This window comes from Micrasema longulum, unplaced genomic scaffold (assembly GCF_059751315.1).
Source record: "Micrasema longulum isolate JH-2025_06_02 unplaced genomic scaffold, ASM5975131v1 h1tg000076l, whole genome shotgun sequence".
Lineage (NCBI taxonomy): Eukaryota > Metazoa > Arthropoda > Insecta > Trichoptera > Brachycentridae > Micrasema > Micrasema longulum.
The window spans coordinates 458565-471617 of record NW_028277283.1 but is presented as its reverse complement, the minus strand read 5'-3'; the positions used below and the strand labels follow the sequence as shown (position 1 = coordinate 471617).

Below are 13053 nucleotides of genomic sequence, written 5' to 3'. Positions count from 1 at the left end.
ATATGCACATGGTGGGGCTATGTATAGCGTGTGAGCTCGCCAATATATGACAGTAAAAAAATTATTGTCTTTAAATTTCCTAGAGTTTTAACCATCGAAAAAAAAGAAGATTGCAAATAAAATCAACAGACAATGGAAATTTGATGTGTATTATTTTAATAGATTGTTTATTACAGAAAAATACATAGAGAAATATGCATTTTTATTTTTTGTAATAAAAACAGTCTAGTAAATTCGAATAAATAAAAACACGCTTTATATTAACAATATTAATTAAAATGCAAAAATAACATTGAATACTTGAAAAATAAATATTACTGAGTGTTACAAACATAATTTAAAAAACGGATAGCGATTAAAAATAAAAACTATCTTTAGTTTAATTCTTATAGCGATAAATACATAAACATTATAAAACAGGAGTTATACAAATACAAAAATAATATTGTAACTAGGCGGCTACCTACACGGTTAAATTTTGAAACACCACGCAATTTCTTATCTCGGCTACGCTATGTAAAATGAAAAAAAATATTTAAATTAATAATTTCATCACGTCATGAAGTCGCCCCTGGGTAGCGCCTGCTAACGTCAATCAACAAAAACATCCTCGTTTTAATTACAATATTTCGGCTACGCCATAAATCTCTTTTTTAAAATAATTTCTCACGTCACAAAGTCGCCCCTGGGTAGCGCCTGCTAACGTCAATCAACAAAAACATCCTCGTTTTAATTACAATATTTCGGCTACGCCATAAATCTATTTTTTTAAATAATTTCTCACGTCACAAAGTCGCCCCTGGGTAGCGCCTGCTAACGTCAATCAACAAAAACATCCTCGTTTTAATTACAATATTTCGGCTACGCCATGAATCTCTTTTTTTAAATAATTTCTCACGTCACAAAGTCGCCACTGGGTAGCGCCTGCTAACGTCAATCAACAAAAACATCCTCGTTTTTATAACAGTATTTCGGCTACGCCATGAATTTCTTATAAAAAATGTCAAAACGTCACAAAGCCACTCTCTGAGTGTCGCTACTGACATCATTTACAAAAACATAATTATTTGTGCTTTTTTCAGATACGCAACATTTTTTTTAAATACACCTACCTAACCGATAAAATACTATTAGTAATTAAACCAAGGTGTGCTTTAAAGTTCCGTATGGCCAAATAATATTATTTATTATTAGAATATTATTGACATGTAGTTCAAGCATTGCTGCATTCACGTTGCTTTACTTCTGAGAGCTCAACTGCTATGTTTTTCTATGGTTATGTTAATGTCATCTGTCATGTATTGGCGAGCTCACAGGCTATACATACGCCACATGGTGGCCTTATAATAACTTTATTTTATTTACAGTAATAAAAGTAAAAATCAACATGAGTATATTATTTATTGCCGGGGAAAAGTAAATTAATATTTATAGGTAATACTTCTTATGAGAACATTTAAGTGATGTAAGTGACATCTGTTGAATACTTAAGAAACTAAAATTTATTTTTATTTCAAGATTTCTAAATCGCTGACAAATGAGCAGACTTTGGTTTGAACCACACCACAGCTTCATTACTATAAAAAATATATAGGTATATTTATATATTTTACTATATGATACACAATTATAAATAATTTTAGAATTGAAATAAGGCTTTTAAATATTTAACATCTGTAAATTAAAAGTAAAATGTTATTTAAAATCATTATATTCAGATATTTATTTTCAATAATAATTAGGGATACCTATAACCTACTGCTAAAAGGCCTTGGAATGTAATTGCACCAAAATGTTAACGAAAATGCGGACTGTAAATAAAAATCGAGAATTTCCCAGAAATTATTGACGTTCCCGTGTGCTACTTGAACAAAGCATGCACTCTGTAGCCTGGCTGTAAATCGCCGGCATTGAACCAGCGGTTGTTCGAATTATCAGTCTTATTTTTTCGGCTGCCCAGTAGAGGATGAAGATATTTAATGACGGAATAATAATAGACCTCACCACAAATTAATGATGCATCAATAATAATTAATAATATTCCTTTTCCATCAGTAAATTTAAGAATTGGTCAGCTTTTGAGCTTGTAGCCTTATTCTGTAACTAATTTGTTTCGTAAATTCATTTGTATAAACGATTACAGGAATGAGAGAATGAGAACTAAATATGATTTTGAATGTGTTGGTGAGATATATATATATATGAATGAACGAACCTACAAAATGAAAATTTGCAGAATAAGCCTATTTTTTCTTAAACATCCAATTTTAAAATATGTATATGTAAGGATAGGTAGGTTAAGGAAAATAAATGAAAGATGCTCTTATAATAATATCAATTATAATTTCAATTTCCATACAAATTTTAAACATATCTCAAATACTGTACATTTTTCAAAAGAAAAAGAATTATAATTTATCTGATATGGCAGTTTCTCGATATGAAATTTGTGAATAAAACGATCTATTTTATCAAGAAAGCAGCCATTTTGGGGAAAATATTTACATTAAAATAAATTGCCTCTTGACACTGGTGAATATCTCTGTACTTTGTTCGAGTCATTCACAACATAATTTTTAGTACAAAATACACATTTTTTCAAATAATTGGCATGCATTTTATTTTATATACATAATTTAATTTATTTAAAAAAAGTTTTTACTTGATTTTTAGATTTGCAAGGATTTTGAATAAAGAAAATATGAAAGAAAGACAATGGATTTCGGTACATGAATTGAAAATACAAAATTAAGTCAGTAAAATAATTTCATAAATAAGTATTTTATTTAAATAATATTGTTGATTATCACCTATCCTGCAAATACCGCGTAACAATCAATTTTATTTTTTGACGTGGGAATCTAAAAACTAAATATGAGGTTGAGAAAAAAGTAATTTTGTATTTCGCGCCCTTTTTTATCCAACTAAGTATATCTCGTTCATTATTGGTCACACCGGATCATACAATACGGCGTTGTGAGTGTATTGCAAACACTTCTTTGACAGTATTGCGCTTAGTCGGTTCAGTCGTGAACTATTGTGCATCTCAAAGGAAGAAATTTGTCATATTTTACTACCTTAAAGGGAAAAATGCGTCGAGAGCAACCAAAAATTTTTGCGATGTCAGGGGCTCGTGCTCGGGCTTTCGGTTCGTGCTGCACAACAGTGGTTCGAGCAGTTTCATTTTGGTGTAGTGGAGGTGAATGATGCACCACACTCTCGTAGGCCTGTCGTCGAAAATGTCGATAAAATCATGGAAAATATTGAGGTAGACCACCGTGTTAGCAGTTGAAGCATCGCCCAAAAGCTGAATATCGATCATAAAACCATTTTAAACCATTTGCAGAAGGCTGGATTTGAAAAAAAGCTTGATGTTTGAGTGCTACACGAGCTGACGCAAAAAAACCTCATGGACCGAATTTCCATTTGCAAATCGCTGCTGAATCGTAAAAAAATCAACCCATTTCTGAAGCGGATGGTGACTGGTGATGAAAAGTAGGTCACTTACGACAATGCCAAGCGACAGAGATCGTGGTCGAAAGCCAACAAAGCGGCCCAGACCGTGGCCAAGACAGGACTGACAACCAGGAAGGTGTTGCTGTGTGTTTGGTGGGATTGGCAGGGAATACTCTACTATGAGCTACTCCCCTATGGCCAAACGCTCAATTCTACCCTCTACTGTGAACAATTTGACCGTTTGAAGCTAGCGATCAAACAGAAGCAGCCAGTATTGGTGAAAAGGAGAGGAATCGTGTTTTATCAGGACAGCGCCAGGCCGCACGCATCTTTAATTACGCGCCAGAAGCTTCGGGAGCTCGGATGGGAATCTTATGCATCCACCCTATATTCCAGACTTGGCACTTAGTAACTACTACCTGTTCCTGTCTATGGCCAACATGCTTGGGGATACAAATTGGTTGTCCGAGTTTTTTACCAATAGGGACAAGGGCTTCTACGAGAGGGGCATTATGAAGTTGGATTCTCATTGGCAACAAGTTATCAAACAGAACGGCGCATATTTGACTTAAATCGGATGATTGCAACACATTTTATAAAGCATTGAAATAAAGCCAAAAATACAAAATTACTTTTTCCCCAACCTGATATATAACGTACGATTTTAATAAACCAAAAATACCCTTGGAATATTAGAACAATTATCAATATTTAGAACAAAAATATTAATAATTCAAAACTCACGGCTGTTAATTTATGCAGTAAAAACAAAATTGAAAAAAAATTAGTTTACGTGGTATTGCAGTACCACAGACAATATGAAGTCTTCACAGTCAAATAGTTTTAGGTCCATTCCCTGGGTGGTGGATTGTCGATGGATGGTGGATTGTCCTGTTTTGAAGGAGGAGCTGATAGTTTAATCACATACACATTTTATCAGACCAGTGTTTCATTGTAATAAAAAAACTTTTTTTTTTATTATCCATACGATTAAAAATATATGAATAAATACTAAGTATGATGTTAACGGATTGAATAACTGAATGGAATTATTGCTTTAAAAATATATTTGATTTTGCTTCAGATCAATAAAATATGTGGCCATGTTTATAATTTAAAAAAAAACAATAAGAGATTATACTAATACTTTGTAAGTACATGTAAAATACCAATGGCAGCACATAATATTTTTTTATTGTTTTTTATGAAAGAAAATTCAACTTTTATGGTTCGAAACTAGTTCTGCAAATTTGATTTATCGAAATTAATCTAAACATTTTGTTATATTTTTATAATACATAATTTTATTCATACACTTCTTATCTACAATAATTTTACTTCAATGAAATTATGTAAGTGTTTTTTATCAATATTTTGTTAGTTTTAGTAGTAATAAAATTTGACATTAAGGCCGTACAATCAAAGATATCGGAATAAGAAAAAATATGAATATAGGGGACAAAGAATGGATGTCATTTAAATACTGGAAATAAAGCTATAATTTAATATTTAATAAAAACCATTTTAGATGGTATATAACAGTATAAGCTATTTACAGTTAATTTTGATGTCCAAGGGGTTGGAAAACTTAAGAATGTTTTATCTCAAAACCACAATTTTTGACATTCATCCTCTTTATCATGTACCCCTGGTATTAAACACCCATGGTATTAAATAAAAAAATTAAAATGCCAACACACTTCATTGAAGTAAACTTATCTTAAGAACTGTATGATTTATTGTTAATTTATGAACTCTAAAAACTTTCATAATGTAATCATTTTGTATTGAATATGGAAAATATGTACCAATAAATTGTACATAGACTTTCAAAACTTGGGAAAAAAAAGTGGAACAAAATAAGGATTACTTGAAATACATAAAACATACATATTTGTACGCGATAAAAGGTGTCAAATACCAATTAAAGGGATGGCATGGAAAATGAACCTAAATATGTTTGTATAAAGTTACACACATATTTTTGGTATATCATTTGACCCACCTGAGTTTGGAAATCCTTAACATATCATAAAAATGAATATAATAAATGGATCCAATAGAATTAAAGTGACTCGATATCTGTAAAATGAAACAAAATATTCTCTATTATATAAATGCATACACGTTACCCGAATTGTGTTCGAATGTATAATAAAATATTTGTGCAAATTAACATATACCATAATGCACCAAAAATATAAATTTTCATATAGTATCTCTGATATAAATATAGATTTTGTATTTTAGAGAATTTGTACATGAACAAAATTTATAATATTACATTAAGAAAAAACAATTTAAAGATTGTCCATCTTGGTATGAGAAAATATAAATAAAACAAACAAAAGAGTTAATTCATCAGATATTCTTGCTTCTTGAATCTCACTTGCTGGGAGAATTGTCGTAGTTAAACTGTCCAGAGCTTGCTGTGGAAATACTAGGGAATATTCCCACTAATCTGACACGTCCGCTTCATGTAAATTTAGTACTTATTGAAATATAATAATAAAAACAAATGTCGGTGAGTTAAGAGCGATTGACAGTTATCATTAATCTTAATACAAATCTTCACAGAAGACAAAAATATACTGATTACATTATTCTTTCCAAATTGTTCGTTATTACGGAGAGCTGTCGCTTGACCAAATTCTATTTTATCCGTCCGTCCGTATTACCATTATCGAATTAACAACTTTTATCAAAATAAAAATAATTTCACTTTATCCTATACTACTTAATCCGTACATACAAAATATTGAAATAATAAGCTACCACTGCAAACATGAAAAAACACAATCAAAATATTTAAAGGAAACCTAAAAATATTTGACTAAAAGAGAGATCAAAACATTGCCACTTTGCTTAGTAAAAAAACAGCATAATATAAAAGAGCTTTCGTACTGGAGATACAAGAATCTGATTGCTGCCAAGAATCTGTAACTCCATCAGCCCAACATACTGCACTTGCAAACCCAATACATTTCCTATTACAAACTATATCATCTAGTGCGAGAGTGGCGTATCATGGCATAAATTAAGTTGACAGAAATCCACAATGATCATCACCGACATTACCTTAATTTAAGTAATTATGTAAAAATTAAATACAAAAGTATTCTTATTCACATAAAAATGATTTCAAATATAGCACTTACTTCAACACAAAAGGTTAATTTAAATCGAAAACATTCTTAAACTCTCTAATTGTAGAAATATTTACACTTTTTATATTACTAAGTCGTTTGACCTAATGGGTACGATATTCCCTCCTGCCTGAAATTCTACCTTTAATGATTACATGTACCCTGCACACTGATTCTTTCCACATATATGTAGTTAATAAAAAAAGTTCATACATAATGAATCAACATAATAAAGTAACTAAACACAAAATTGGTAAGTATGTGTTTATAAAGTTAAAGTATCAATGCAAAATTATTCATGTTAAACAAATTACATACATTGTCAATAAGGTGCTTTTTGCGTACATGTTTCTTTATAAAATAGTTTTGAAATGTAAATAATTTGCTGAATTTGATCAAAATAAAAAAATTGACTCCCCTTACATAAAGAATCTTAGCCGGCAAGGTGTTTTTTCCTTTATAATTTGTGATTATAGCATGTGTTGTGTATTAGGACGAAGTTTTTTATTAATTGCTGTGATTATTACACGAACAATGAAAGAGAAAGAATATCATTCGGAGTTTCAAAACTATCATGTTTTATGTTCTTATTTTTAAAAAAAAGTATTGAGTAATTGGATCAACAATAGTGTGAAAAATGTTAGCATTTCTAAAATTTATTATAGATTTTTAAGGTATTATTCTTTATGTACGAGAAGTCTTTTTTGTTTTTTTTCCAAATTGATTTCAATAATCACTGGAATATGTATTTAATTTTAGGGATATCTTTCACCCGTTTTACATGTGAAAATTTTATGAGCAAATTACTGCGCAGCTACAATAATCTGTAGTGGAATATGTTTCGTAACATTTAAATGTTTGCTTTGTAATATTTCAAATACAAAATATAAATAATTTATATAAACAATTTATGGTCTAATTGATTTATAGAGGTGTTGTAGCACTTTGTAGAGTAATCAGAATTCCAGGCAGATTTTATAAGTACATAAACATAGTCCCGGAGAGTGGGCTTACGAGTGTATATAGTACCAACAAGTCAGTTCTAGGATAAGCTAATTAACTATAAAATGTTAACGTAACATAATGCTAGAGGCACTGTGTGTTTTTGATAGAAGCATCCTTGAATAGAGTATTTGTACAGCATTGGTTACATTAGTCCTTAACCAATCTGTAGATGTGATGCTGTGCTCCATGTTCACTGTTTGACACTTCAAAAACATAAGCTGCACATATCAAAGTCTCTTGTGTATCTCTATTCGCGACCACCTGTAATTTTACCAAAAAGTCCAAATAAAGTATTATTGTTCAACACAGTTAAGACACCCATTTGTACAACTGAGTTCGAAAATCTGCTGTATAAATATTATAATTACAATATATTGCAATATTTAAGTATACCTATATATTTTTTTTGGGAAACATTAGCTATATGGTACTGTGGTAGCTGTTTGATAATTTGATAAGCATAAACATTATTACTGATATAAAAAATATTTTAAATGGGTATGTTGTATGGTGGGCACCATATGTTTGAATATTTGTAGATAAGTTCTGGATCAACCCTTAGCTTTGAAGGGAGCCACCAACCCCAAATAAAAATACGATACAATTTCTATGGCGGAGTCACTCGGCCGGATAAATTGTCATATAAAAAAAGTGGCGACTTTCAGATTTATTTATATAAAATTGTAATATTACTACCGTCTATTACAGAAAAAATAAATCTCTTTTATAAATTTAATAGATTTAAAAAATCACTAAGATAGACCAGATCTTGTCTTGAGGTAGTGATTTTTTTTTTTTTTGTCCTAGCTTTAATTTTATTTAGTTGTATTTTATTTTATTAGTTCCTGTATTTATAAAAAGAAATTGTATCAACTATCGTTAGAATTGACTGCATAAGTCAGTCAAATAAATAAATAAAGAAAAAATACTTGTTAAAATAGATTTTTATTTAAAAATATAAAACAAAATAAATCTAATTTTCACAACTAACATTCAATGCTGGAAAAATGGTTAGCCCATCGCGTAATATTTTTAAAGAAGAAATTAGTGATTAGCTTGAAAATTTTAGCAATTCTAATAATGGATTTTTTCACAGTAGTAGCGGATGATCTTCCAAGGATTCTTACCCTAGAGCAGAATCGATCGGGAAGTTTAGAAGGTTTTGGATAATGTATTCGGTTGCAGAAGAAGATCTACCTTGATTTTTAGTGAAAAATACCAGATTTAGAATACCCATGAAAAGGTCAACTGCAGAACAATGTTTTTTTTTTCGGATAGTTTATTAGAATAAATCATTATAAAAAATAATAGATATGGACTCGATTTGGAGATAAGAAACAGGTGTGGTTTTGTGAAACGTGCTCACGAAAACCTGGTCTGCATCCAGGATTGTATTTAAAAAATACCTTGCAAAGAACATTTTTCAATGAATTTTCTGTAACTTTCTGCACTTGCAAAAATATGCTTATGAATACAATATAAAACAAATAAGCTAATGTTTATTTGGAAAAATTGGTTACATATTATGTAATCTATCGATATATAGATAGTTGCATGCAACAAGTTAAGATAACTTAACATATAAGGTAACACCAAAAGATTTATTAAAAATACAACTGGGAAAAAACAAAGTGGAATTACCTGTAAAATTGTAAAATTTTCGAGGACACTGTTCATCATGTATTTTTCTGGCAGGTGTTTGAGCTTGTGTATGAAGTTGATCATGTATTCGCACATGGGTGAGCGGTGAATGCGGTACACAAATCGACCCGCTTCAAACCTCGCATACTCGGTTTCTACCTTCTCTACCACCTGCTTTCCAAAGGAGCATACCTTGGTACTACAAGTTATGGTCATGTTTTCATTGCTCTCGTACCTAAAAATTAAATGATTGATCAAATGTATTCAGCAAATCCTTCATTACGGACTTATGTAAATATTTTTAAAAAACAACAGTAACTCGGTAAAAAGTCATGTTTAGTCCCGACTAAGCGAGCTAGACAATTTATGTATTTTCTGATAAATAACGACATAACATTTGTACAAATAACATTCATTCAGTGCCATTAATATTAACACCTCGCAAGTGCTGTGTGACCTATAATTTAATAAAACTAATAATTGAGTAAATCTGAAACTTCAGCTTGCCAAATTGAACAAATCTTATTGACGTTGATACTTACAAGCTTGTTACACCATAGAAGGCCCCTGATTCATCTTGAATATTGGTATTTAGATCAGCCCAAAACTTGACAAGGAAGAAAGCACTTTGTGGACCCTTATCATACAGTTCTTTGAGGCCGCCTTTTTTCTCGGGGAATTTGTCATATATTTGTCTTACATCGACAGACTGAAAAAAAAAACATTGATATTTATAGACTTAGGTACAAATAATTATTCAAGAAATTATGTTCATCCAAATAATTACTTTTATTATTTTTTTAATGAGGTTTGACCAGAATCAGAAATAAACACAATATCAATGACAATATAGACAAAAAATCTGTGACAAACTCATATTCCAACTTTTTTTTCAGGTGGTGCATAAGGCACTGCATTTATAGACCAAATGCAATGTATAATGATGATTTGTCACATGAAGTTAAGGTGATCAGTCTTATACTTTAGGTGCCAGTCCAGGAGAATGAAGTATTGCAATGTTAAACTACCTTTTAAATCAATATTTAATGTTGACTGTCAAAGCAATTTAACCCGGGACCTCAAGTATGGTAGGCGACCACCACTACATTACGAGGCGGACTTTGTTCTTTGTTCGAACTGTGTTCTTTATCCGTTCAGACACGGAAAATGCACATTTTACTTTAAACTTCATATAATAGTTTCCACAAACCTCTAATAATGGATCTGCATACGTTGCTGACCCTCCTATATGGACGAATAGATGCTTGTGGTACTGAAAACAAGAAAATAGCGGCGATTAATTATCTAATTTATAATCAAGGTTCATTCGATATAGTTATTTGTATATTGAAGACAAAATATTCTGTAATAGTTAGATTTTAAAAGGACATATAATTTGTTGATGAAATTAAGTGTTTTTTTTCCAAAAGTTTTTTTATTTATTTTATTATTAAATCAAAGAAAAAAAAAATTTTTTACTCCCACGAGTTACGACAAGTTCTCATAAATTAATGATTCTAAAGTTTATGAAAAATAAATTTTTAACTAAATGTTTTATAAGTATAAAGCTAGTAGCTTTACAATTTAAGTTTCCATTTCTAGTCTAGTTATATAACCTCGCTGGGCGCGTAATACCTCCAATGTGACGATTTTTCCAAAATGCTTTTATTTCATATTTTTGTACTTCACTTGGCCCGGATCGTTCTGTAATTTCTCCAATGTGCTATGTATCACTCAAATTAAATTATTTGAGAAAAACCAACCTCCAAAGTGTTACGTCTCCCGAAATTAGGACCGTAATAACACCAATGTGCACAATCATCACATTGGAGCTTTTACATTAACAACTGTAACTTCCCCTCGACCGCATGGCTCTCCACATCGGAGGTATTTCGCTATAAGTTTTCAAAAAATACAATTTACCATCGAATTTCTCATCTATAATGCCAGGCAGAACGGCAGGGGATCCAGTAGTTGTCAACATATAATAAGACAATTCAAAAATTCGCCGGATGGTTGTGTGTATTTTACATTGGATTATTCTTCTAATTGGGAGATATTACCGGGTTGCCGTGAAAGTCAGAACATGATTATTTACTCCGAGAATTTATACAAAGCCCAGCTTCCAATATCAGAAGAAAAATTCAAGCATCTACAAGATATGAAATCAGTTATGGAAAAAGACCATCATCCTTTCTACGATGCCCTACCCACCAAGAAATTTTTTTTTACTATTAATTGTTAGGTAGTAGTTTTATTTAGCTTTTATGTAAGAACTTTTCCTTGCATCTCCAAATATACCTTTGCAACTGTCAAAATGGTTTTATTTACACAATTTAAGTAACTTGTAATTAAGGTTTTAACAAAATTAAAGTCACCTTTCATTTTCCTATCAAATAAACAGAGAAGATGCTAAATTAATTCAATACGATAAGTTGTCAATGCAAAAACGAACAATACCTCCAATGTTACATTTTAAATTATATTTCTAAATGTATCTATTCAAATACAAAAAAATATGTTATTTATGAAAATAAATAATTATTTACACATTTTGTAAAGAAATTGGCAGATTCCCTTCATTTCCTTGCTTAAAAATAGTTATTTTCACTCTCCTGTGTAATTTCAATTTTGTCACATTGGAGATATTACGAGCCCAGCGATGATATATGGTATCACCATATTATTGATCTATGCCATTTTTATAATACATAATATTTTGTATTTGGTTGTATACTCTCAATATCTTTTCTATATATGTCTCTTTCTATAAGACAACAGAGAAATAAAGTTGATATCAATGTCACTCCACAATATGTTTATTATTTAATTAATCATATTCATTCAAAGAATAAAACACATTGATTGTAGAATTTAGAAAACATCATCATCACAGTCATCATTCCCTTATCCACACCTAATGGTGCATAAGTAAATGATTGGTATACCAATCGTAGCGTATTTATGTAACTTTAGGGGCCAATCTACAAACTATAAAATACTGCTGTGAAAAAATACAACTATGTCGAGAATCGAACACGAGATCTCTTATTTTAATTTTTATACATATACGCCTATTCAGGCATTCTTTACTAAGCATATAAAAGAAATAGATTATATGTAAAAGAAAAAAATAATCATAAATAAGAAACAAAGAAAACAAGCATAAATAATAATAAAGGAAATAAAACAAAAAGCTATTAACATATTGCAGAAAACATGTAAAATTGTTAACACCAGACTCCCATTTTGGATACTTTCCACGCAATACCATGTAAAAAAAAAGATAATAAAATAAACAGTAATGGTGGATACGTTTTCTTGTAAAAAAATCGATTCAGAATAATATTTAAAAATAAAACATAATTTATTTTTCATATTGCTCTTTAAAATAGTAAGAACAATTTAACGTAGTTATGCAGAAAGCATCCAGCCATAGAAAAGTGAAACTGAGATAATAGCACCTTTATGGACTGGCTGCTTTCTGTATAACTACATTAAATTATTCACTATCACTATCAGACAGGAAACATACCCTTATACACATATTTGGTACAACATCGTTTTCATCACTTGACTAAATCAACTGAGTAGTAAATAAATGCAAAGGGTGTAGGGAAGTCCAAAAACGAATACATATTGTTAGTTAACCCATTAAATACTATAAAGATATTCCCGCCATGTTTACAAAGTTCGAGTAAATCATCAATCAAAGATACACTCTTCTAATAATAACCATTGTCATAATATATGATTTGAATGCATCACGATTTGTTTCTTTGTAGCATTCATAGAATATACAAAT

The 13053-nt window shown here is 30.4% G+C and overlaps 1 protein-coding gene and 2 long non-coding RNA genes across 6 annotated transcripts in view; 2 read left to right on the top strand and 1 right to left on the bottom strand.

The window, feature by feature from the left end:
- Positions 1-10174, top strand: part of LOC148284914 (uncharacterized) — a 49339-nt gene extending 39165 nt beyond the window's left edge. The window contains exon 2 of the long non-coding RNA XR_015823454.1: positions 10145-10174. This is a non-coding gene — a long non-coding RNA (uncharacterized LOC148284914). The remainder of the gene's footprint in view (positions 1-10144) is intronic.
- Positions 512-7853, top strand: LOC148284915 (uncharacterized). The gene is made up of 2 exons (XR_015823453.1): positions 512-1434; positions 1519-7853. It is a non-coding gene; the product is annotated as an uncharacterized LOC148284915 (long non-coding RNA).
- Positions 7356-13053, bottom strand: part of sd (TEA domain transcription factor 1 homolog scalloped) — a 128579-nt gene continuing 122881 nt past the window's right edge. For all 4 annotated transcript variants that reach the window (XM_088232715.1, XM_088232724.1, XM_088232706.1 and 1 more), the window contains 4 exons: positions 10459-10521; positions 9791-9957; positions 9249-9483; positions 7356-7868 (listed from right to left, as the gene is read on the bottom strand). In XM_088232715.1, the coding sequence (XP_088088841.1) occupies positions 7755-7868; positions 9249-9483; positions 9791-9957; positions 10459-10521 (579 nt within the window). In that variant the 3' untranslated portion in view covers positions 7356-7754. The remainder of the gene's footprint in view (positions 7869-9248; positions 9484-9790; positions 9958-10458; positions 10522-13053) is intronic.